Source organism: Lepidochelys kempii, chromosome 1, assembly GCF_965140285.1.
Source record: "Lepidochelys kempii isolate rLepKem1 chromosome 1, rLepKem1.hap1, whole genome shotgun sequence".
NCBI classification, from domain to species: domain Eukaryota; kingdom Metazoa; phylum Chordata; order Testudines; family Cheloniidae; genus Lepidochelys; species Lepidochelys kempii.
Genome location: NC_136380.1, coordinates 339,170,341 through 339,196,033, shown reverse-complemented (window position 1 = coordinate 339,196,033; position 25,693 = coordinate 339,170,341). Strand labels below are relative to the sequence as shown.

At 43.4% G+C, this 25,693-nt stretch overlaps 1 protein-coding gene across 2 annotated transcripts in view; it reads left to right on the top strand.

Moving 5' to 3' along the window:
- DHTKD1 (dehydrogenase E1 and transketolase domain containing 1) overlaps positions 1-25,224 on the top strand; it is a 49,183-nt gene extending 23,959 nt beyond the window's left edge. For both annotated transcript variants that reach the window (XM_073328752.2, XM_078851184.1), the window contains exons 9-17: positions 1,345-1,429; positions 7,622-7,761; positions 12,856-13,006; positions 17,223-17,329; positions 20,127-20,291; positions 21,193-21,275; positions 22,398-22,567; positions 23,452-23,537; positions 24,660-25,224. In XM_073328752.2, the coding sequence (XP_073184853.1) occupies positions 1,345-1,429; positions 7,622-7,761; positions 12,856-13,006; positions 17,223-17,329; positions 20,127-20,291; positions 21,193-21,275; positions 22,398-22,567; positions 23,452-23,537; positions 24,660-24,761 (1,089 nt within the window). In that variant the 3' untranslated portion in view covers positions 24,762-25,224. The remainder of the gene's footprint in view (positions 1-1,344; positions 1,430-7,621; positions 7,762-12,855; positions 13,007-17,222; positions 17,330-20,126; positions 20,292-21,192; positions 21,276-22,397; positions 22,568-23,451; positions 23,538-24,659) is intronic.
- Positions 25,225-25,693: the final 469 nt, after the last annotated feature.

The following is a 25,693-nucleotide window of genomic DNA, read 5'->3' as shown; positions in this document are numbered from 1 at the left end:
ACTAAAGAACAACAAAGTCGTCTTGTAAAAGAAATAATTCTTCCCTGATGAGGCTGATTTGAGCTTTGCAAGACTTGAACCACTATTTTTTGTATGTGTGTGAGAAATACAGGGTAATCTCCCCAAAATTATAGCACTTTGTTTTTTCCTTTATTCTATCAATAAATTTTTTTTAACAAACTTGGGTTAGGTCTTTTTAAAACTCTTAAATGGAATAAAAACTTACTTTATGGGAGACTCTCAGGGATTGGTAATAGAATATAGAGTCTATTTCCTAGGTCCCCAGTATAAACGTGCACCAGGTTGTTGTTAGTCACCTTCATTACTAATGTGTGATGGCTAGTAAGTTGTCTGTATAAAATTATTTTGTTCCAGTTCTAAGTGAATGCATCCACATAACAAAATTATTGGCATTGATAGGCAGCCTAAGGGAGGCCAAGAGTTGAATGGGCAAGAAGACTTACCTAGCCTACCTCCCTCAACATCCATGGGTGCATGTTGGAAGGGGAGTGTTTTGGAGAACATTTTGTATGGTTGTTGTCTAATCTGTTTTAGTCAGCTCTGGAGACTGGAAATCTTCCATCTGGCATCTTTCCCCAGCACTAACATAAACAAAAAACTGTGATATTAAAAGCGCAGCCTGTACTCCAAGGAGTTTAAAATCTAGATCCTGCAATTGGATCCATGATTCACTGATGATCTGCATGGACAAATGTGTCCACCACATAGAACTGATTGCAGGATCAGGGCCTAAGGTGACTGTCAGCAAGTGGCCTCCTCCCAGGTGTTCCCTGGTGGCCTGCAAGTGCCCTACCACCTCATTTTCTCCTCGATTTCTTAATAAACTCAAATGGCTCTGTCAAGTCCAATATCAGCCCTTCTTTAGGGTACGGTTTGAACTTAAAGTTCAAAACTAAACAAAGTCTTCCCTCCAGTTTTCAGCTGGGCACAGCCCCAAACTACCTTGGTGTCTCAGGGTCCTTCTTGCCTTAGCAGGCAATTCCCAGCCCTTCCCAGCTGGAGCAGTTCTCCTGATTTCAGGGCCTTCCCTCCAGGAGCCTCTCACTCTGATGCTAAAGGGGAGTCACCTGGTCCATACCCAGCTGGCTCTAATTAAACCACACAACTCATCCCAGATGTGGCAGACAGGGCTAATTGTACAGAGTTGACAAGTTCCAGGGATCCAGCTCTTAAAGGGGCGAGCCACTCTGTTATAGTGACTAATAAAACTTTAGAGATGTTGCTCTGTGTATTTTTCTAGTTATCTCGGTTGAGCTGTAACGTCTGATGAGGTGTAGAATGACAAAGCTAAATTCACTGATCTATTTTTTAAAAAATATTCAGGCAAGAATACAGAAAGTGACGGAAGGAACGAAGTTGGACTGGGCTACAGCTGAAACATTAGCTTTTGGTTCACTACTCAGCCAAGGTAAGGGGCAACTAGACAGCAGATAGTATAACGTTGCTTCAGTGACAGTCTAATATGCTATGAGAGTTTTTTTTAATGTATCTCATGATCAATTCCAAGAGTTGTGACTATATAAAAGCCCAATAAAATACAATCTTTTTCCAATAAAAAGGCAACCATGACCACCTTGTGCCATTTATACTTGTAGGTTAGATACTAGGAGGTCCAGAGGATAAAGCCCTGATTCACTGAAACATATTTTCTTGTGCTTAAAGCTAAGTCCCATTGAAATAAATGGGACTACTCATAGGGTATGTCTACACTACGGAATAAGGTCGAATTTATAGAAGTCGGTTTTTTTAGAAATCGGTTTTATATATTCGAGTGTGTGTGTCCCCACAGAAAATGCTCTAAGTGCATTAACTCGGCGGAGCGCTTCCACAGTACCGAGGCTAGAGTCGACTTCCAGAGCGTTGCACTGTGGGTAGCTATCCCACAGTTCCCGCAGTCTCCGCTGCCCATTGGAATTCTGGGTTGAGATCCCAATGCCTGATGGGGCTAAAATATTGTCGCGGGTGGTTCTGGGTACATATCGTCAGGACCCCGTTTCCTCCCTCCCTCCGTGAAAGCAAGGGCAGACAATTGTTTCGCGCCTTTTTTCCTGAGTTACCTGCGCAGACGCCATACCACGGCAAGCATGGAGCCCGCTCAGGTAACCGTCACCCTATGACTCCTGGGTGCTGGCAGACGCGGTACGGCATTGCTACACAGCAGCAGCAACCCCTTGCCTTGTGGCAGCAGACGGTACAGTACGACTGGTAGCCGTCATCGTCATGTCCGGGGAGTGCCTGGACAGACATGGGCGCAGGGACTAAATTTGGAGTGACTTGACCAGGTCATTCTCTTTAGTCCTGCAGTCAGTCCTATTGAACCGTCTTATGGTGAGCGGGCAGGCGATACGGACTGCTAGCAGTCGTATTGTACCATCTTCTGCCAGGCAGGCAGGAGATGAGGATGGCTAGCAGTCGTACTGTACCATCTTCTGCCAAGCAACCATGAGATGTGGATGGCATGCAGTCCTTCTGCACCGTCTGCTGCCAGCCAAAGATGTAAAAGATAGATGGAGTGGATCAAAACAAGAAATAGACCAGATTTGTTTTGTACTCATTTGCTTCCCTCCCTCCCCTGTCTAGGGGACTCCATTCTTCTAGGTCACACTGCAGTCACTCACAGAGAAGGTGCAGCGAGGTAAATCTAGCCATGTATCAATCAGAGGCCAGGCTAACCTTCCTGTTCCAATAAGAACGATAACTTAGGTGCACTATTTCTTATTGGAACCCTCCATGAAGTCCTGCCTGAAATACTCCTTGATGTAAAGACACCCCCTTTGTTGATTTTAGCTCCCTGAAGCCAACCCTGTAAGCCGTGTCGTCAGTCGCCTCTCCCTCTGTCAGAGCAACGGCAGACAATCGTTCCGCGCCTTTTTTCTGTGCGGACGCCATACCAAGGCAAGCATGGAGGCCGCTCAGCTCACTTTGGCAATTAGGAGCACATTAAACACCACACGCATTATCCAGCAGTATATGCAGCACCGGAACCTGGCAAAGCGATACCGGGCGAGGAGGCGATGTCAGCATGGTCACGTGAGTGATCAGGACATGGACACAGATTTCTCTGAAAGCATGGGCCCTGCCAATGCATGCATCATGGTGCTAATGGGGCAGGTTCATGCGGTGGAACGCCGATTCTGGGCTCGGGAAACAAGCACAGACTGGTGGGACCGCACAGTGTTGCAGGTCTGGGACGATTCCCAGTGGCTGCGAAACTTTCGCATGCGTAAGGGCACTTTCATGGAACTTTGTGACTTGCTTTCCCCTGCCCTGAGGCGCAAGAATACCAAGATGAGAGCAGGCCTCACAGTTGAGAAGCGAGTGGCGATAGCCCTGTGGAAGCTTGCAACGCCAGACAGCTACCAGTCAGTTGGGAATCAATTTGGAGTGGGCAAATCTACTGTGGGGGCTGCTGTGATGCAAGTAGCCCACACAATCAAAGATCTGCTGATATCAAGGGTAGTGACCCTGGGAAATGTGCAGGTCATAGTGGATGGCTTTGCTGCAATGGGATTCCCTAACTGTGGTGGGGCCATAGACGGAACCCATATCCCTATCTTGGCACCGGAGCACCAAGCTGCCGAGTACATAAACCGCAAGGGGTACTTTTCGATAGTGCTGCAAGCTCTGGTGGATCACAAGGGACGTTTCACCAACATCAACGTGGGATGGCCGGGAAAGGTGCATGATGCTCGCATCTTCAGGAACTCTGGTCTGTTTCAAAAGCTGCAGGAAGGGACTTTATTCCCAGACCAGAAAATAACTGTTGGGGATGTTGAAATGCCTATATGTATCCTTGGGGACCCAGCCTACCCCTTAATGCCATGGCTCATGAAGCCGTACACAGGCAGCCTGGACAGTAGTCAGGAGCTGTTCAACTACAGGCTGAGCAAGTGCAGAATGGTGGTAGAATGTGCATTTGGACGTTTAAAGGCGCGCTGGCGCAGTTTACTGACTCGCTTAGACCTCAGCGAAACCAATATTCCCACTGTTATTACTGCTTCCTGTGTGCTCCACAATATCTGTGAGAGTAAGGGGGAGACGTTTATGGCGGGGTGGGAGGTTGAGGCAAATCGCCTGGCTGCTGGTTACGCGCAGCCAGACACCAGGGCGGTTAGAAGAGTACAGGAGGGCGCGGTACACGTCAGAGAAGCTTTGAAAACCAGTTTCATGACTGGCCAGGCTACGGTGTGAAAGTTCTCTTTGTTTCTCCTTGATGAAACCCCCTGCCCCTTGATTCACTCTACTTCTCTGTAAGCTAACCACCCGCCCCTCCTCCCTTCAATCACCGCTTGCAGAGGCAATAAAGTCATTGTTGCTTCACATTCATGCATTCTTTATTCATTCATCATGCATTCTTTATTCATTCATCACACAAATAGGGGGATGACTACCAAGGTAGCCCAGGAGGGGTGGTGGAGGAGGGAAGGAAAATGCCACACAGCACTTTAAGCACAGCACTTTAAAAGTTTACAACTTTAAAATTTATTGAATGACAGCCTTCTTTTTTTTTTTTTTTTTTTGGGCAATCCTCTGTGGTGGAGTGGCTGCATCCCCCCACTGCATTCTTGGGCGTCTGGGTGTGGAGGCTATTGAACTTGGGGAGGAGGGCGGTTGGTTACAGAGGGGCTGCAGTGGCAGTCTGTGTGCTCCAGCTGCCTTTGCTGCAGCTCAACCATACACTGGAGCATACTGGTTTGGTCCTGCAGCAGCCTCAGCATTGAATCCTGCCTCCTCTCATCACGCTGCCGCCACATTTGAGCTTCAGCCCTGTCTTCAGCCCGCCACTTACTCTCTTCAGCCCGCCACCTCTCCTCCCGGTCATTTTGTGCTTTCCTGCTCTCTGACATTATTTGCCTCCACGCATTCGTCTGTGCTCTGTCAGTGTGGGAGGACAGCATGAGCTCGGAGAACACTTCATCGCGAGTGCGTTTTTTTTTCTTTCTAAGCTTCACTAGCCTCTGGGAAGGAGAAGATCCTGTGATCATTGAAACACATGCAGCTGGTGGAGAAAAAAAAAGGGACAGCGGTATTTAAAAAGACACCTTTTATAAAACAGTGGCTACACTCTTTCAGGGTAAACCTTGCTGTTAACATTACATACATAGCACATGTGCTTTCGTTACAAGGTCGCATTTTGCCTCCCCCCACCGCGTGACTACCCCCTCAACCTTCCCCCCCTCCCTGTGGCTAACAGCGGGGAACATTTCTGTTTAGCCACAGGCAAACAGCCCAGCAGGAATGGGCTCCTCTGAGTGTCCCCTGAAGAAAAGCACTCTATTTCAACCAGGTGACCATGAATTATATCTCACTCTCCTGAGGATAACACAGAGAGATAAAGAACGGATATTGTTTGAATGCCAGCAAACATACACTGCAATGCTTTGTTCTACAGTGATTCCCGAGTACGTGTTACTGGCCTGGAGTGGTAAAGTGTCCTACCATGAAGGACGCAATAAGGCTGCCCTCCCCAGAAACCTTTTGCAAAGGCTTTAGGACTACATCTAGGAGAACCGCGAATGCCAGGGCAAAGTAATCCTTTCACATGCTTGCTTTTAAACCATGTATAGTATTTTAAAAGGTACACTCACCAGAGGTCCCTTCTCCACCTGCTGGGTCCAGTAGGCAGCCTTGGGTGGGTTCGGGGGGTACTGGCTCCAGGTCTAGGGTGAGAAACAGTTCCTGGCTGTCAGGAAAACCGGTTTCTCCGCTTGCTTGCTGTGAGCTATCTACAACCTCCTCCTCCTCCTCATCTTCTTCATCCCCAAAACCTGCTTCCGTGTTGCCTCCATCTCCATTGAAGGAGTCAAACAACATGGCTGGGGTAGTGGTGGCTGAACCCCCTAAAATGGCATGCAGCTCATCATAGAAGCGGCATGTTTGGGGCTCTGACCCGGAGCGGCTGTTCGCCTCTCTGGTTTTCTGGTAGGCTTGCCTCAGCTCCTTCAGTTTCACGCGGCACTGCTTCGGGTCCCTGTTATGGCCTCTGTCCTTCATGCCCTGGGAGATTTTGACAAAGGTTTTGGCATTTCGAAAACTGGAACGGAGTTCTGATAGCACGGATTCCTCTCCCCAAACAGCGATCAGATCCTGTACCTCCCGTTCGGTCCATGCTGGAGCTCTTTTGCGATTCTGGGACTCCATCATGGTCACCTCTGCTGATGAGCTCTGCATGGTCACCTGCAGCTTGCCACGCTGGCCAAACAGGAAATGAGATTCAAAAGTTCACGGTTCTTTTCCTGTCTACCTGGCCAGTGCATCTGAGTTGAGAGTGCTGTCCAGAGCGGTCACAATGGAGCACTCTGGGATAGCTCCCGGAGGCCAATACCATCGAATTGTGTCCACAGTACCCCAAATTCGAGCCGGCAACGTTGATTTAAGCGCTAATCCACTTGTCAGGGGTGGAGTAAAGAAATTGATTTTAAGAGCCCTTTAAGTCAAAATAAAGGGCTTCATTGTGTGGACGGGTGCAGGTTTACATCGATTTAATGCTGCTAAATTCGACCTAAAGTCCTAGTGTAGACCAGGGCACATAGATATTTAGGTCCGAAGGGACCATTATGATCATCTAATCTGACCTCCTGCACAATGCAGGCCACAGAATTTCACCCACCACTCCTACAAAAAAAAAAAAATCTCACACCTATGTCTGTGCTATTGAAGTCCTCAAATTGTAGTTTAAAGACTTCAAGGAGCAGAAAATCCTCCAGCAAGTGGCCCGTGCCCCATGCTACAGAGGAAGGCGAAAAACCTCCAGGGCCTCTTCCAATCTGCCCTGGAGGAAAATTCCTTCCCATAAGTATATATTTAACTTGAAGCTTAAGGCTGAATTTTTTCACCTCCTAGGCCTGGATTCAGGTTTGTACTACATTGCATGCAGGGCACATGCATTCTGTGGTTTGCTTCTGGCTTCGTGTACACTTAACATTATAAAATAGGTAAGCAGTTTGTCACTAGTGGAGGTCTCTGCTCAAGAGCATCCTGTTCTAAAGTAGAAGGCAGATACCCAGTACTAATTTTATTCCTCTGCATGGGTAAACTAATAGTAATTTTAATAATTGATAGTAAAGTTGATGCTGTACCATCGCATAAGTAATCTCAGTACTTGCTCAAAAAAACTTAAGACTCTAATGCAGACACAGACTAAAAACAGTTCAAACACATCGATCTAGATATTTACATGACCGTGCCTGGAGAGGTGCAGAGAGCATGCTGAGTCTTAATAGGAGGTGTGTGTGTTTGAAGGAGGGGAGTAAGATTTTGCCCAAGAGAACTAGAGATGTTTGGTGTAAGAGTAAGGAGTGGAGTGGAAGAAGGTATAAAGATAAGAATGGTAGAAAGGATTCCTAGAGAGCCATTAAGGAACAAGCCTTGGGAGTTGTGGGGGAGAAGTGAGGGCAGGGATGTGTAAAGAAGAGTAGAGTTGCACAGAGCCCTGATGATTAGAAAAAGAAGCTTTAATTTGATATGCTTAGTGAGGCGAAACCAGAGAGGATTTTATAGAGGGAAGTGATATTGTTGAGTAAGGAGTAGTTGTCAGTAGTAGTCTCTCCCTTTATGACTTTGATTGTTTAAGGTTACTTTTGTTTCTTGCTTGATAAAGGGTTTAATATCCGACTAAGTGGCCAGGATGTTGGCAGAGGAACATTCAGCCAACGACACGCAATGTTGGTTTGCCAAGAGACAGATGAAACCTATATCCCGCTGAATCATTTGTCTCCGGATCAGAAAGGCTTCCTAGAGGTATGGTGTATGCTTTATAGAACAGGTCACTTGTCCATGTCTTCACATAGTTATATGCAAATTATTATAACAGTGTTTTGCTTCTCAAAAGGTCTTCTCAAAGGTGGATAACTTGCCATTCCATAAATGGGGAGCCTGAGCCTCAGAAATTAATCGGGTTGCCCAAGGTCATACAATGAGCCAAAGTGAGAGTAGGGAATAGAAAGACCAATTACTTACCTTACAGTAACTCTAGTTCTTCAAGATGTGTTGTCCCTGTGGATTCCACTTTCAGTGCACCTGCATCCCCATGCATGTGAGATCAGATTATTTTGTCCACTAGAGTCTGTTGGAGCAGTGCCTGTGCCCTAGATGTCTTCGTGCACTCCCACCCTACAAAACGAGATCATAATTAAGGCTACATTTATGTCCTGGAGGTTATGGAAATCATGGAATCCGTGACTTTCAGAGACCTCCGTGACATTCTCAGTTTCAGTCCCTGGGGCTGCAGGACTCAGGAGCTGGCAGCCAGTGGGGCGATGGCAGCAGGATTCCGGCGACAGTGGTGACAGGGGGCCCTCCTCAGAGTTCCAGTGACAGGCGACTTTGCGCGGCAGGGAGGCAGACACCTCAGGCAAGCAGCTGGGGGTGTCCCATTTTCTCTTTGGGAAATATGGTCACCCTGCAGCTTCCAGCTGCCGTGGGCAGAGGGGGAACACCGCAGCTCCCAGCCACCACCATGGCAGGGGAAACCATGGAGCCGCAGCAGCAGAAGTCAGACAGGTCACGACTTCCATGAATTTTCGTTTATTGCTCATGACCTATCTGTGACTTTTTTACTAAAAATAACCCTGATAAAATCTTAGCCTTAGTCACAGTAGAAAGCGTGGGCCCACCTGTCTCTCAGTTTCTTTGCTAAAGCAGAATGTCAGAGAAGTTCGACTCTGTAGTAGCTGGCAAGGAGGGTGGTATGTAGAATCCATGTGGACAACACATCTCCAAGAAACTTGCCTTACATTAACTTGCAGTTGTTCATTCTTCAAATGATTGTCCGCATGGACTCTACTCTTGGTAGCTAACAGTTATGTTTGGTCGGAGTGGGGTAGTAGGAGTTCCAGTTAGGATAGTAGGACAGCCCTACCAAAAGAGATCTAATCTGAAAGCCTCTCCCCAGAGGCTTTCAGATACAAAGAATAGTGTCCAGTGCATGTGTCAACTGGGTGCCACATAACTGCCTTGCAGATTTTCAGAATAGGGACACTCTTGAAACAGACAGCAGAGGCTGCCTAAGCTGTAGTGGAATAAGTTCCAGTATAGCTAAATAGATCTAGCCTGGTTAATTTATAACATGTCCTCATGCAGTTAGATTATCCCTAAGGGGATATTGCGTGACTATTAATGCTCTCTGCAAAGGCTACAAACAGTCTGAGTGTGTTCCTGGATGGTTTTGTCTTCTCAATGTAAAAAGACAGTCGCCTTACTACATCTAGTGTGTGAAGGTTAGCTTCTCTGGGGTGCAGGAAGGCTTGGGGAAGAAAACTAGGAGATGGAGAATAAATTGGTTCCTATAGAATTCTGAAACAATTTTGGGCAGGAACTTGAGGTGAGGCCTGAGAGTAACTTTATCCGTAGGGAATACTGTGTAAGGGAGCCCACCCCAAAGGTCTGAATCTCTCCTATCCTTTGAGCTAATGTAATGGCTATTAAAGGCAGTTTTCATAGATTGTGGTAAATGGAACAGGTGGCTAAGGACTCAGATGGGGAATCCATCAACTCCGCTAATACTATATTGAGTTCCCAAGAGGGATTGAGCTCCCAGACTGAGGGAAAAACCTGCCTTAAGGAGCTTTGTCACAGTTGGGTAAAAAACAGTATGGCCCTGAATAGGAGGGCAGTGTGCAGATGTAGCTGCTAGATGGTGCTAATATCGTCCAGATTTTTTCAAGGGCTAGTAAATAGCCCAGTATTGCTGAAATGAGTGTAGTCCAGTAAGACAGTTAGTGCTGAGATGCCTAGATAGACAACCTCTTCTACTTAAAAAGCAAAGTTGGCTTGAGGCTTTCCTGCTTTAGAGCAGAATTTTCTGAACTTTGTCTAAGCAGCTTCTTTCAATGGATGTCATGTAGCCAGCATCGAAGCTGTCAGGTGTAACAGTGCTGGGTCCAGGTGCAGGATCTCACTGTTCTGAATGACTACTAGATTGAGCAGGTAAGGTGATGGAGGGCTGAACTGAGAGATTGTCAGATCCAAATAATGGAACTGTCCAGCGAATGCTGGAGCTGTCATGATTCAGAGTTTGAGACCAGAAGGGACTTTTAGATTATCTAGTATGACCTATATAGCACCGGCCATTAACATATCACTCAGTTACCCCTGTATTGAGCCCAATAACTAGTGATTGGATGCCTTTCCGGAGGATGTGCTTTACTCGGTCTTCTATGAAGACATCAAGAGAGGGAGGATCCACCATTTGCCTTGATAGTTTGTTCCAATGGTTTATCACTTTTTTATTTTTATTTTTAAAACAGAATTATACCTAATTTGAATTTGTCTGGCTTCAGCTTCCATCCATTAGTTTTTGTTTGCCTTTCTCCGCTAGATTAAAGGGGCCATTAGTATTTTCTCCATATGAAGGTACTCACATACTGTAATCAATTCACCTCTCAGTCTTCTTTTTGGTAAACTGAACAGATAGACGTAAAGAGCTCAATCACTGTAATAATTAGTCCTGTGTCTTGTCTTGGTTTCCTCAAAACCCTTGGTATTGTGAGAATTGGCACAAAGATATACATCAGTCCCAGAGTACCAGGGATATGAACAGTATCTGTCAAATCCTGGGCTAGAACCCCCTCTGGAACAAACTGTTTGACACCTGTTATTCTGGTCTGTGGCAAATAGGTCTATTTCTGGGAATCCCCACTTGCAAAAGGCATTCTGCAGGACTGAGTCTCTCAGAACGGTCTGCTGGGTTGGTCTCCTAATGTGTTTTGAAGGCTGGAAAGATGCAGAGCCACTGGTAAGATTTGATTTGGAATGCACCAAGTAGTCTCTGCCTTGTCAGGCCATCATGCTCTCCCATCTATTGGCATAATGCATGATTGTGGTGTTATCTGTCAACTCTTAGATTATGGATCTATGGAGAAGAGGCAGGAACACTTTGCATGGCAGGCAGATGGCTCTGAGCTCTAGGATGCTTATGTGGAGATGAGCTTCCTGAAGAGACCATGGGTCCTGAATTCAGAGATAATCTAGAGGAGTTCCCCATCCCTCAGTGGGAGATCTGTCACCAGTCTTGGTAGACAGATGTGCAGAGAATTTTTGCATACCTAAAAAAGCTTTTTTCACCAGATTAACAAAGACTTCAGACCACAACCATCATTTCCATGTGATATCTACTGGGTAGATACACTAATTTCAGCCATTCTTGCATGGAGGATAGGGGAATTCTGGCAAACTGTGTCACATAGGCATGATGTGTCATGGACATCTGAGACATGCTTTTACTGATGTGCTTTGGTGAGGTTTTACTATTGTCAAGAATCTTTCCTGTGGAAGGTAAACTCTCGCTGACCTGGAATCTAGTGCTGCTCCTATGCACTCTGTGCTTTGAGTCTGAATTAGTGTGGACTTCTTTCTGTTGACTGTGAGGTCCCATGAAGTAAAGAGCTTTAAAGTTACTTGGATAGAAGTGGTCATCTGTGGGGTTTATCTTCCTCAAACCAGCTAGTCTTTGAGGTGTGTGTAGACCTGGCTACCTTGCCTCCTTAGATGAGCTGCCACAAGTGCCAAATCCTTCATAAATACCTTTGATGCTATGGAGAGACCAGAGGTCACCATCCTGTACCAGTAATAAAATGATCCTGCTAGAAATCTGAGGTATTTCCTCTGGGCTGCATGAATAGATAAGTGGAAAGATGGCTCTTGACCTGCAAGACAACTGAATCGGTCTTGAGGCTCTAACAAGGGAATTATGGAGGCTATGGCATCTGAGGATACTGGGTACTAACGGAAAGGGAATGACGAGGTGACTATGGTTGAGCTCTGACCTTCCTCTCACTCTGCGAGGAGGCTTGTACTGCGCTCTCAAGTAGCGGCTTCAGGTGGGCTTCTCTAGCTTGCCCCTTCTCGAAGAGAACTCGGAAACATATGGAGCCTTGCTTGGGGCTGTATCTCTCTCTTAGGCAAAGCAGGCACCAGAAGTGTGTGTCGTCACGGGCATCGAAGTTTTGCATGAGGGACATGTCTTGAATCCCAGCCATTTAGCTTTTGCCATATTACTAGCACCCCCGAATGGGAGGCTGGGTGTAGTGTAGCCTAACTGAAACTTACTCAAGAAAAATTATGCAACAGAAATATAATATAATGTCATTTGTTTTTTTACAACCGGCACTAACGAACAACTAAGTAGTAGGCCCACTAACTAACTATACTAGCACAATGTGCAGTGAAGAAGGCGGACGCTGTGAAAGTTCAGTCTCACTGCCACGGTCTGCAAGAAGGACCTGAGGAACGGTTGGGCCCATTCTGCCTTTTATGTCCTTGGGTGGTGGTGGGAGTAAGGAGGATATGTAGAATGCAGATGCTGCTCCAACAGACACTAGTGGCCAGAAGAATCCAATCTTATGCACATGGGGCATGTGCACATCAGGAGTTGAATCCATGTGGACAATCTGTTGGAGAGCCAGGGTTTACAGAATTCCAGTTCGCTTCTCTAATAACTGAGATGGGTGGGTTTTTTGCCATAGAAGTGACTCTGCAGGTAAAAAGAATTGTGGTCTGACTTACAGGGAGGAGGTCAATTAATTGTGTCAGTTCAGCAATGCATTCAACTCAAGCTCTTGGTTATTTTATTTTGGATAGTTGAGAAAGAGGGGTTCTGGGTTTTCTTTTTCTTTTTGCAGAGGGGGAGGAGATCAGCTGTGGAGGTGAATGAGACTATGAAGTAGCATTATAGCTCCCCTGCAATTTATTTCGCCCTCCCTCCCCTGAAAAAAGGTGATTATGGAATGCCTCCCAAACATTCCTATCATAGACGTGCTCTGATTCTGAAAAATAGTCAAATTCAAACATCTTCTTTCACCCACCTATGTTTTCCAAACTCTTTCTCTTTGTTAGGTGAGCAATAGCCCACTGTCTGAAGAAGCTGTGCTTGGTTTTGAGTATGGAATGAGTATTGAAAGCCCAAAGTTACTGCCAATTTGGGAGGCCCAGTTTGGTGACTTCTTTAATGGAGCCCAGATAATATTTGACACTTTCATCTCTGGAGGTGAGTGGAACAAATTTATTAAAATAAAGATATTTCTTACATGTGTTACAGAAATTCCTTTTTAACTAAAAGACCCCATGCTCATGGCAAGCAATTCTGTATCTTGGATTTCTTATATGTAATACAATTTGGATAATCTGGCTATGGTACTTATATGGCCCCAATTACTGTTATATCTGAGCACCTCCGTCTTTAATGTATTTACCCTCCCAACACCCCTGTGAAGTAGGGCAGTACTATTTTCCCCATTTTACAGTTGGGGAACTGAGGCAGAGAGAGACTAAATGACTTTCCCAAAAGTCAACTGGGAAGTCTATACAGGAGCATAGACTTGAACCCAGGTCCCCAGAGACTCATGCTAAATCCCTAACCACTGCATCATCCTTCCAATGCTACCAGGTTCTTGGGTTTTTCTCCCCCCCCTTGGACTTTTTCACAGCATGTTCTAGTCCTTCTTCCTGAATGAACAGCAGTCTGTGATGATGGGATCCAACCACGGAGTCCCACATGCTGCTAAGCACCGTTCCTAGCTCTGGGTCACTTAGGGGTAACCCCAGGCACAGACTGTGACATTCTGCTCAGGACACCCAGAACTGTAAGCCACTGTGTTACCCTGCTGCCTCAGCAAGTGAGAGCTTTGCTGCTGCTGCTAACCTGTGTGTCTGCTGGCAAGGCAGATAGGCTGGAGTGTCAGGGAGCAAACTCCTTAAGACTCTGCCAGTCTAAACCTTGCCTTGAAGTTAATAGTGAACTTCAATTTCCAAGTTCCCCAGAGACCTCTTCCTGCAGGTTCCAGTCCCTCTCACTGGACACTCACAGCAAACTTAATTTCTGTCTCCAAAGAGACAGAGTACATACCAGCCTGTTAGTTTAGCTGAAGACTCCCACTTCACTTCAATATAACAGCACTGAGATGGTTTATGGTAAAACTAAAAATAAGTTTATTAACAAAGAACAGAGGTGTAAGTGATACTAAGTGTTAGGGGGCTTATTCCTTCACCCACTTACTTCCCTGGTTCTTCTCGCATGAACAGAGAGCAACAATACCCGAAGTCCAAAGGTGCAAACAATTTGATGTTTATTGGGGTGAACTTCCAGCAAGCATGATTCCAGTTTCCTTCCTTAGTGTCCCCCTTCCCAGCTCTGACACCACAGAGCCTTACCTGTGTCTCTGTTCCCATTCCCCCCCTTAGCAAAACATGATTCCAGTTTCCCCACCTTTATTCCCTGTTCCCATTCCCCACCTCCCTTACTTCCTGATTGACTGCAGACTATATAGTAAAACTTGAGTTCTGCTTAGCTATACCTTAACCTATCATTTTACTGAAATTTAACTAACCAATCCTAACATATTGTAATGTGATTATTTAACCAGTTATATCCCACCACCTTAATTAGTTTACACCCAGCAAAATTAATTATACAGCAGACAGAAACAATCACAGAACCAGACAGAGACCATGCAAATAAACAATAGCAAAGTGGGAACTAATACAGAAGTGAGGATTTCACAACTACATCTATTGATAAGTGAGTTCTTGCCAGACAGGATGCTATCAAACTAAGTTGCCTTTTACATCTTCTAGGCACTTCCCTTTCTCTGGAGGTGATAGGCATTATCAGGACAGGATTGTACTCCTAACAGCCCAATAGCACCTTCTTTCAATGAGACTAGTTTGGAATGTGAGGATGTGACCGTTCGCTTCCCAGCTTATAGCTGCCTCTGCTGCTTAGCCAAAGGCCTTAGCCCAAGAACAGGGCCTCAGACTGTCCCAGAGAGAAAAGGCCTTATACAGTCAGACAGTGATTTTGATTCTCTTTTGTACCTCTATAACTAGCTAAGTGATAAGAATACACCTAAATTCTTAGAGTATAGGCCTTTTACAGACAGGCCTGAATATCTATATCCTAACACTAAGCAAGAGAAAAAGACAGGAATGGTTACAAACAAAACATGCTTTCTAGGGGATAAAATGTAATTTTAGCAAGTTACAATCTTTGCCTAAGCAGTTTTCTCACTTACATAAAATTTCCGACATCTCTAGCCTTCCTGGTCAGGCTTTCACAGGCCCACAAGGTGCTGTTCCCCATGTCCCCTAAGTGATGGATCACTAAAGTTGTTTTTTGGTTTTTTCCCCCCTCCCCTTATATTACCCAAAATTAATTGTCTGTGCTCAAGAGCCCGGAAGGCTTCCTGGGGTGCAGGTTCTGTTCCCTGGCATGATCGCCAAACTTTCGTCTTTGCTGCTTGTTAGCTTGATGGCTTTGTTAACCTTATATATAAATGTACTTTCATTGTCCTTTGCCTGCAGCGAAGCCAGTCAGACAGGTAGGTACAGGCCGGGTTTATGCACTCCCTCCCAAACGCATTTTAAGAACATATTTCCAGCACACATCTTTGTGCACAACCCTTATATGCTTCACACAATGATTTTTAGGACCACCGTGGCACCAGTTTACATATGATATGATACGTGACACCTTTTAGATACATATTATGACAAGTGTGTTGGGGGCAAAGAGTGTGTAACAGGCTTGCTATGATGGGGCCTCTGCCAGTTGGCACTGAAGGGATAAAATGTTATACAGACCCCCATGTCTGACATCCTTCTTGAGCTGTAGGACCCCACAGATCTGCTACCTAGACTCTGGAACTAGTGCTTTTGGCCTTCCCGAGCCCCCAGGCTGCTTGGACCGATTGCCCCTCAAAGACCACCTGATTGTGGGAGCTCTGGTTGCTAGTTACCACTTTCAGGGACAATGTGGCAGTAAAACAAGGAAATACAGCCTTAGTAAAAGGTTCCTTGCGCGCGCACGCTTTTTAGAGGCACAAGAGTTGTAGATCTATGGGAAAACCACGAACTCCTGAACACAATCCTCCTTAGTCTGATCTTTGCCTCCTGTTGGAGTCTCTGGGTCGGATACAAGTCCTTAGGGGAGGCAAAGTCCATCCTGCCTCCACTCCTTCTGGGTCTTTTGTTTCTGGTGAGGAAAGGGCTTTGTTGGCTTAGAAAGCAAGCTGCCTTTTTAACAGTCCCTGCCACCTCTGGGTCAGGTGGTCAAGCAGAGAAACTGCAATTCCCTCAGCTGTGTGCTTGGAGGTGGGGGGTGGGAATTCCACCCCACCTGCCCTTCTCCCTCCTGACAGGGTTCTGTGAAGAAAGAGCCCATTCAAGGTTAAAGGCTTCGCTGGCAGAAACCCCATTGTTGAAGTAGGGGAGAGTCCTTCATTGTTGATGGCCTGTGAATGCTCTGGCACAGCTTTCCAAACCTAAACTCTCCACTGTGTCAACTTCCTGCTACAAAATGGCTACACAATGGCTGTTACCATTACAAATAGCATTGGTAAAGCCAAATGGAATTTATAACCGGATGCAGATAGATAGTTTGTGGTGTGTGGGTGTGTGTGTGTATAGATAAACTGGACACAGATTGTTTAGATATATCTATTACAGACTTCAGTTTCTGTTTGAAAGAAGGAATTGTCAGAGTTGTAAATTGTTGTTCCAGCACACTACACTTAATCTGAGATGGCACTTTATTGACATAGTTCCCAGGAAACTGGCAAACTGAGAATAGGAAATGATCCTTAGGCAGGACAGTATTAGCATACGCTCTGCTTCGGATGGAAACATTTCAACAGTGGCAACTCATTAAGAAATTACTTATCAGAGGTTAAATAGGTATAAAATTCTTAGCGCTGGTATTTTGATATAGAAGTCTCCAAATAAATATTTTAAAAGACAGCATGCAGTGAATCACTTTTATTCAGTATGTTTTGTTGAACTTGAAGTATTCTTGGATTTATTTTTTTTAGAGGCTTTTAATTGAACACCTGCGTAATCAGAATGACACTGTCCAGTTAAGAGGATTCTACTGTAACTTTTTTGGTGCAATTTTTAAAACAAAATTTAGGATTTATAATTGAAACAGAGGGAATTAGCATCAGTACTGCAGACTTAGAATCCTCCTCAGAACCCAGAGTCTCTGATTTACACAAAAGCTTCAGTGTCCTCAGACTTTCAGATAATCAAACTGACCACTAAACTTCCACAGGAAGTTTTGTTTAATTAAAGACCATATCTTGCTAGATATTTTGTGTGTGTAAACCTTTGGGAGATGATTTGCATAGACTTACCAAGTAACTGTCTGTATAGTGTTGACTTAGGCTCTGTGTAACTCTTTTCTCTCCTCCCCCCGGATCCTGCTTCTTTAGGTGAAGCTAAGTGGCTTCTGCAGAGCGGGATAGTCATTCTTCTTCCCCATGGCTATGATGGTGCAGGCCCTGAACACTCTTCCTGCCGAATGGAACGTTTCTTACAGGTAGCTGGACACACCTGCCTGTGTCATACCCTCTGTCAATGCAGGTCAATGTCAGATTCCTCAGGAAAGCTGTTCTATTAAAAGTTGCTACATGCCAATAGCACTTGCCAGTCTAATTAAGCAGGGTAGATCGATTTAAATCGGGAAGCCTTGATTAAATCATTGATTTTAATCTTGTTTTGCATTTGTCCTTTTTATTTTCCAAAGAGAGATTGATTCTCATTGATTGGTAACCATTAAAACGCATTTATTTGCAACTAAATACAGTTGCGCAAAATTTGATCCTTTTTGATGCACTATATCTATACACATCTATTTAACTAATTGTATAGATTAACCTACATTTATTCAGATTATTAATTTTTTACATTTTTATTATATTAAAATGCTTTTCTTATTTCTTAGATGATTAATATTTTACTTTTTTTGCAGTGTTCTTGTAGTTATATTGGTCCCAGTATATTAGAGGGACGAGGGGAGTGTGTGGTGGTGGTCTTTTATTGGATCAGCTTCTTTTGGTGAAACAGACATGTTTTAAAGCTTACCCGGAGCTCTTCTTCAAAGCTTGTCTCTCACCAACAGAAATTGGTCCAATAAAAGAAATTACCTCCCCCATCTTCTCTAATTTTTTACATCTGACTTGTGACAAGCTGGAATTGACTTAAAAATGCATAAAAACAGCATGTAAAATTATTTTTCATTAAAGAAAACTATTCTTATGTATCAGTACATTTTATGAAAAATGAGTTTATCGAAACATTTTGAATTCAGAACACTTTCTGAATTAGGTTTTATTTTTTTAAAGGAATTACCTGTACTGAACTGATTGTTTCTGGTGGTCATGTTCTTTCAGATTTTAGAACTAGTCTATCTCATCCTCTTGAACCTAGTTTTTATTCATAAATTGGTAGATGAAAACACACACTTTCCTGCTTTTTTCAACTCCCAATTGATTTTTCAACTTTGGATGAACTAGTCATTGACTTGAACTGAACTAGTCGAATGAAATAAAGAACATACTACCTTTGCACCTGAAGAAGAGGCTAATGTTGTCAAAAACTATAGTTTAGCACTTCAGGTGCAATAGCCAGCAAGCTTCCACAAGCTCAGTGGTTTGACTTTCTTTAAAATTTTGACAGTAAACATGCACTGCTTGAATATTTTTTATTCAATTCTAAATGATTTTAATAGATTATAGTAAATTTAGGCCTTAATGTAGGTTGTCATAAGTTCAATTTTAATTTAACAGGTTTATTTTTAAAAGAAAAAATGTATTTCTTTTTTTTTTTAAGATCATGTATTTTCATCCACCTTGAATTAAAGGCTTGGGGTTGATGTTAGGTTTCTGCAAGATCATATAACCAAGATGGTTGCTTTGAAAAAAATGGCATGGATTGGGAGGAAGGGTGATCATGTGCTTAAGGTGCAAGTCTGGAGACTGCAGTTCTATTCTAGGCTCTGAAACAAACTTCATGTGTGATCTTAGATGAGCCATTTAACCGGTCAGGAAACTGACTTTCAATGGGAACAATATTTACCTGCCATATAGGTGAGTTTTAAGGCTGAATTCACTAATATTTGCAAAGGGACGTTGGGATCCTCCATTGGCAAGCACTTGCACTGCTACAGACTAGGGACCAAATGGCTCGGCAGCAGTTCTGCAGAAAAGGACTTAGGGGTTACAGTGGATGAGAAGCTGGATATGAGTCAGCAGTGTGCCCTTGTTGCCAAGAAGGCCAATGGCATTTTGGATGTATAAGTAGGGGGTTGCCAGCAGATCGAGGGACGTGATCGTTCCCCTCTATTCGACATTAGTGAGGCCTCATCTAGAGTACTGTGTCCAGTTTTGGGCCCCACACTACAAGAAGGATGTGAAAAAATTAGAAAATGTCTAGCGGAGGGCAAGAAAAATGACTAGGCGACTGGAACACGTGACTTATGAGGAGAGGCTGAGGGAACTGGGATTGTTTAGTCTGCAGAAGAGAAGAATGAGAAGGGATTTGATAGCTGCTTTCAACTACCTGAAAGGGGGTTCCAAAGAGGATGGATCTAGACTGTTCTCAGTGGTAGCAGATGACAGAACAAGGAGTAATGGTCTCAAGTTGCAGTGAGGGAGGTTTAGGTTGGATATTAGGAAAAACTTTTTCACTAGGAGGGTGGTGAAGCACTGGAATGCGTTACCTAGGGAGGTGGTGGAATCTCCTTCCTTTGAAGTTTTTAAGGTCAGGCTTGAGAAAGCCCTGGCTGGGATGATTTAGTTGGGGATTGGTCCTGCTTTGAGCAGGGGGTTGCACTAGATGACCTCCTGAGGTCCTTTCCAACCCTGATACTCTGATTCAGAATTGCATATTATCATTTTGACATTGTTGTGATCTTAAAAAAAGTTGCATTATAAATATTTTATTTTTAAAGGCTATAACACATCTTTTTGTGTAACTCCTTAAGTGCTTTACAAACTCACTACGTGATTGCAGTGTGTGGATCTGGGATCAAATACAGAAGTTGTTTAAGAGCCCATTTATGCTCTTAAAAGCAACAGAATCAAGGGTCCTGGTTACACCACAGTTAAAGCCTTTGTAGTTTAGTTGAGATGTTAGCAATGTTCTATAAAAGAATTAGAGCAACCATTTGTTTATCGCCTTTTCCTGTAAGTTTGAGACCTTCAGCACATATTGGAGTGTGTAACTGTTCCCTGTACAAACACTAGTGATTGTACCTCCATCATCTGTGCTGTCTCAAGCATGTTTGGTTGACAGCTTGCTTCTTGGTGAGGGATTATTTTGTTCTCCTTGCATAGATGTGTGACAGTGCAGAAGAGGGAGTTGATGGTGACAACGTGAACATGTCAGTTGTGCATCCAACCACCCCAGCACAGTATTTCCATTTGCTCCGTAGGCAGATGATCCGAAACTTCCGGAAACCTTTAATTGTTGCTTCTCCCAAAATGCTACTCAGATTTCCAGTAAGTAGAAACATTCTCTGCTAGGGTTACTTTTAGTTTGGTTTTACCCTCTAAGACCTACTCTAAAACACACCGTTATACCAGTTTAACTAAGTGTGGTTTGCACCAGTTTAAACTAGTTCAAACTTCTTGTATTGGCCTTCATAAATCTATTTAAACATGGTTTAGTTTGCACCTGTAAACTTTGCCAGTGCAAGCTAAGCCAATATAACAGTTTTATACTGATATAAGTGTGTCCACGCAGGTTTTTTCACCACATTGACTCTACAGTGGTTTTCAAAAGGATTTTAGTTAAAATGGTATCTAATTTGACTTTCTCCACTTAAGTTTGCTTTTTCCATTTCACTCGTCTTAGATATTGAGACTACACTGGTGAGTTTCACTTCCCAGTTCTCATGCATTAGCAAAAATGTTCTGCTGTGTTTTGGCATTCACAGTGTTGGCAAAGCATGTGGGTTTTTTTGTTTTAAATCTTCCACCCTTTGCCCTTTCAAGAGAGTAGGAGGAAATCCTGGAAATTTTTATATATATATATATATATATATATATATATATATATATATATATATATATATATATATATATATATAACTCTTCATTTTAGTTTTCAGTAAAATAATTTTAGTCTAAATCTGTGGGCTAAAATCTGTTTGACAATGTATCTTTAATCTTCTGGCATCAGCTGTTAATCAGTTTGATTGTAGCCATTGTTAATAATGAATGTTATGCCAGGAAGCTCAGAATCCCCATAAACAACTGATTGACAAACTTTTCTGATCAATAACCAGTAGTACAAGACTTGTGGGGGTTTTCTTTGGGATCATATTTTAATCATTATACAGTACATAGATTTTTAGATTTGAAAACCACAAGTTAAATATTCTACTTTTTCTTCACTTAGGGGGCGGTGTCAGATTTTCAAGAAATGGCCCCAGGGACAACATTCAAGCCTGTAATTGGTGATTTGTCAGTGGATCCTAACAGGTAACTTGATTCTTGTTTCTAATACTCACCGTTTCAAACAGCATGTAAGCATAATTGGCTGTAAAAAACAGTTTTTTCCTTGAAAATTTATTTCTGAGAATTTTATGAAGAAAAAATAAACAGGATCAATAGGAGACCTAAGATAGAATTATAGGTCCTTTTATTCTCTTGTCACCTCTGTAAAACTTACTCCACTGATTTCATTAGTTAGCCTGGATTTACACCCCTATAAATGAGAACCGAATTAGGCCTGAAGGTTTTGCACTGCACATAAAGGAGATTGATCTAATCTTTTAGGAAATGTGATCTCTGCATCATTGGTGGCCATATCTTACACCACCAGAAACTTCAGCACAACTGACAGTTGGTAAAGAAGCCCCAGGAATGAAACAGCAGGAGTGGGTAGGATAATAGTCATTGAGGCCTGAGCTCAGGTGCATTCAGAGAGCTTGAGTTTGGTGGTTTATCTTGCTTCTGCCTGTAGTGTGCTTGACACAGACCAGTGCTGCTCATTCATAAACAAATGAATCCCCCACTCTGCTGCTATTTTTATGAGAAAAATAATAATTTTTGTAATATTGGTCTTTGAACACTTCACATGCTGATGTGAGGAGTCTGTAGAGATGAGAACCATGGCTGGAGCAGAGAACTATATTTCAAAAGTATGTTTTGTGTGTCTTTCCCTTCCTTAGATAGGAATATAAAGAGCCCTGTTTGGATAAGCTTCTGTCTGTGGTACTTACCTGGCTACTATCACTGTAGAATCTGAATGACTCAGCATCTTTAATGTATTTATCCTCAACACCCCTGAAAGTTAGGAAAGTACTACTATCCATATTTAACAGATGGGAAATGGAGGCACAGAGAGACTAAGTAACTTTCCCAAGTCTGGGGCAGAGCAGGGAGTTGATCCAAGACTGGGAACTTAATAACTGGACAGTCCTTCCTCTTCTGCCCTCTTTTCTTTCTTTTGATCTGATAGTCAGCACTTTGGCCTTGTCCGGTTTTCTCTTTTTAAAAGAAAAAGCTAAAAGTTTAGGATTTAATGTATAACAAGTGGTTGTGTAGGGTCTCTTTTTAAAATGCTGTACTTGAAAACACTTCAATTTTTCTGCCTTTTAGCATCAGCCGAGTGGTGCTGTGTTCTGGCAAGCATTACTATGCTTTGGTGAAACAGAGAGAGGCGCTAGCAGAGAAGAAGCAGAGCACTGCTATTGTCAGACTAGAAGAACTATGTCCTTTCCCCCTGGAAGCTCTACAGCAAGAGATGAACAAATACAGAAATGCCAAAGGTCAGGCAGATCTTTATACTTTGCATTTAACCTCTTTTAAAGTATTGAAACAAATCCATGGCCATCTAGGAACTCCATTTGTTGCTGCTCCACATTGTTCTTTCCTTTTAGGATTAAAAGGTTTAGATTTGGTTTGGTTTTGTTGTTCCGCCCCCCCCAATACAACTTCAGATCTGCTGCTTTAGAAACGCAAGTCCTTATCGCTTGCACCATAGGGGCATATGCTAGTGTGGAACCTATGATGCAGATAAGCAGTTCTGAATCTATTCAGCAGATGGGTGTGGTAAATTTACAGGTTGTTAGTAGTACAGATTGAGTTTGTATTACAGTAGAACTTGGGAGCCCAATTGAGGCTGGGTTTTCATTGTGCTAGGCCCTGTACAAACCGAGTAAGAGACAATCCTTGCCCTAAAGAGCTTGTTGATACAATGGTTTAATTTTACAACACATGCATTTAAACAAATATTGCAGATCAGTTAATTGCCGTTTTTCCTATTGATCACCACTGTTAGATCCCTCGGCCTTGAGGGAGGGATAGCCTTCAAAGCACATGGAAGTGAGGGAGTGTTCTCTGTAATGCAAGGATTTGGAGGTAAAGGAACCAAAAAGGGAAGAATAATTTGTTCTTAAAATATGAATTTTTATCCATTTATTTTCACCGCTGGCGGCAGCATTGTGTAGTAACAAAGTCAGTCCAGTCTACTAATCCTCAGACTGAAGGGTGGTGCCTTTGCTGTGATAGCAGGACCATTGTAGATGGAGTGGGAATATACAGCGAAGAGAACTAGCTTAGAGATTCATTAGTACTTGTTTCTGGATTCAGTGGAAAGGTCAGTTGGTCCATATGGAATATACAAACACATGGCCTCTTATCTTTCCTACAGATTTTATTTGGAGTCAGGAGGAGCCACAGAACATGGGTCCCTGGGCCTTTGTGTCACCAAGGTTTGAGAAGCAGTTGGCATGTAAGGTAAGGTTTACAGTAATCTTTTTAAATTGATGTTTGAGTCTTTAGATACTATATATATTTTGCTACCAGGAATTAGTAGTAATTAGTTTAATGTTCATAAACATAAAAACCCTTGAATGAGTGTAATATTCCAACTTAAGCTATTATATATGTTAGAGTAGTATCTAGTGGTCACAGCCAGAATTGGGGCCCTGTTGTGTTAGGTGCTCCACAAACAGTGAGAAACCCTGCCCCGAAGAGTTCACAATAGAAATAGACAAGATAAACAGGCCCCAAGTAGGGGCATAGGCACCTAATTCCATGGCTGTGGATCCCAAGTGGAGATATAGATGCCTCCTTTCAGCTCAGATGCCTTAGTCCCTTTCTGGCATGGGACGTTAGGCTACCTCACTCTAATCAGTGTTTCCTACTGGCTAGCTTAGGCAGCTGCCTGCTCAGAGTGCTGGCTTCTGTGAAGCCCTTTCTTAGGCATCTATCTCTTGCCATGCATTGTATAGGGAGTGTGGGCACCTACTCAGGGTACAAATTCCACAAGGTGGCAGGGGAGCCTCAAGGCTAGGCACTGCAGTGCCAGAATCCCTTTAAGGATCTATCCCTAAGTGCCTTTCCCAAGGTCTCACAGCCAGTCAGAGGGAGAGCCAGGACTAGAACCCATATCTCCAGAATCTCAGTCTAAGGTTCTATTCAGTGAGCCACTCTCTCCTTAATGGTCTGAAACCCAGCTCTTTAGAAGATTACCTCTTCCCTTATGTCCCATTGTGGTGGTTAAGTTCTGCTGGGGCACTTTTGCTCTCATTCTTGGAACTGAACTTTTTGCAACCTTATGGGTCCTCCACTGTGAAATCTCCTTTGGGTGGACTGTCACCATGAATATTTTGGTCTTGGGGCATAGTTTACTCAGGCAATCATCCCATTGTTCAGTTAGGGTGAAGCAGTAGCTTCCTAAATCATGTATACGTAGGACTCAAGGATCCAGTGTTTGTGTTTCATTTATTTTGAGGCATTCAAATGCCATGGTGATAATGGCATAGAATCATGTTAAATGAGTAAAATCAATCTTAATCAGACATCCATCTAAATCACTAATTTCCCCCCCCTTCCCCGCTTGAACTTTAATTGCAGCTCCATCTTGTGAGTAGACCTCCCTTACCAGCCCCAGCAGTGGGCATTGGAACACTACACCAGCAGCAACAGGAAGACCTCCTTGCCAAAACTTTTGTCTAAGACCTTTCTACGTGGAAACCAGTTTCTTATAATATTTGTAAACGCCTTAAAAGGAAAACCCCTTGGCCTTTTCATCCTACAAAGGAAGAACAAATCAGGAACTGTTCTGGAAAGAGCAGACAGTTCTTTAAATGTACGAATACAACAAAACCCATAATGACCTCAGCCTATGTGCATTATGCAGAGGATAATTCTCACTGTCCTTTGTATTTTTTTCATTATATAAAAACAAATCTGCAGTGAGATCAGTCAGTAAACTGGGAGATCAAATGTTTAATTTATACAGCATTATCCCACATAGCAGTACAAATCCATATTTCTTTGGTATTGTTCATTTGTGGGAACAGTTTTCCCTTGACTTTAAATTTAGATTTTTAAACCTCAGTGGATGTTTAAGAATTGAGTAATGCCTTCAACTATGGCATTTCTATAACAATAAAGTCTTTTTGTTGGCCTTTGAGAACCAGGTTTGATGGGTCTCAGTCTCTTTCTCTTTGAGTGGGCAGTGGTGGGGAAAAATACCACCACACTTGGGTTCCCTGATTGACAATTTCAGCAGAGAATTGAATGAGCCATGGACACAACTCTCTTCTCACCCCCTGAGCAGTGCCTCTGTGTCAGGGTTGAGCGTCAATGGCTGGGCAGTGTATGGGAAGATGGTGGTGCTGGCTGCTTGTGTTTGTTCTGAGGATAAATGGAGAGCTCTAGTCTCCAGGACTGTGAAACCAGCATCTTTCTTCAACAAAAAATTCACTCACCCATTTTTAAAGAATTAGCCATTGCTTTCTGAGTTTTGATGTATCAAAATGGCTGTTTACCTTGTTAATTTCTGTTGTTCATATCCCAACACTCTTGAATATGAGACGTCAGACATTTAGTGCATGTATGTTACGAATCACACCTGGTAGGACACGCACAGTTCGAATCTAGGC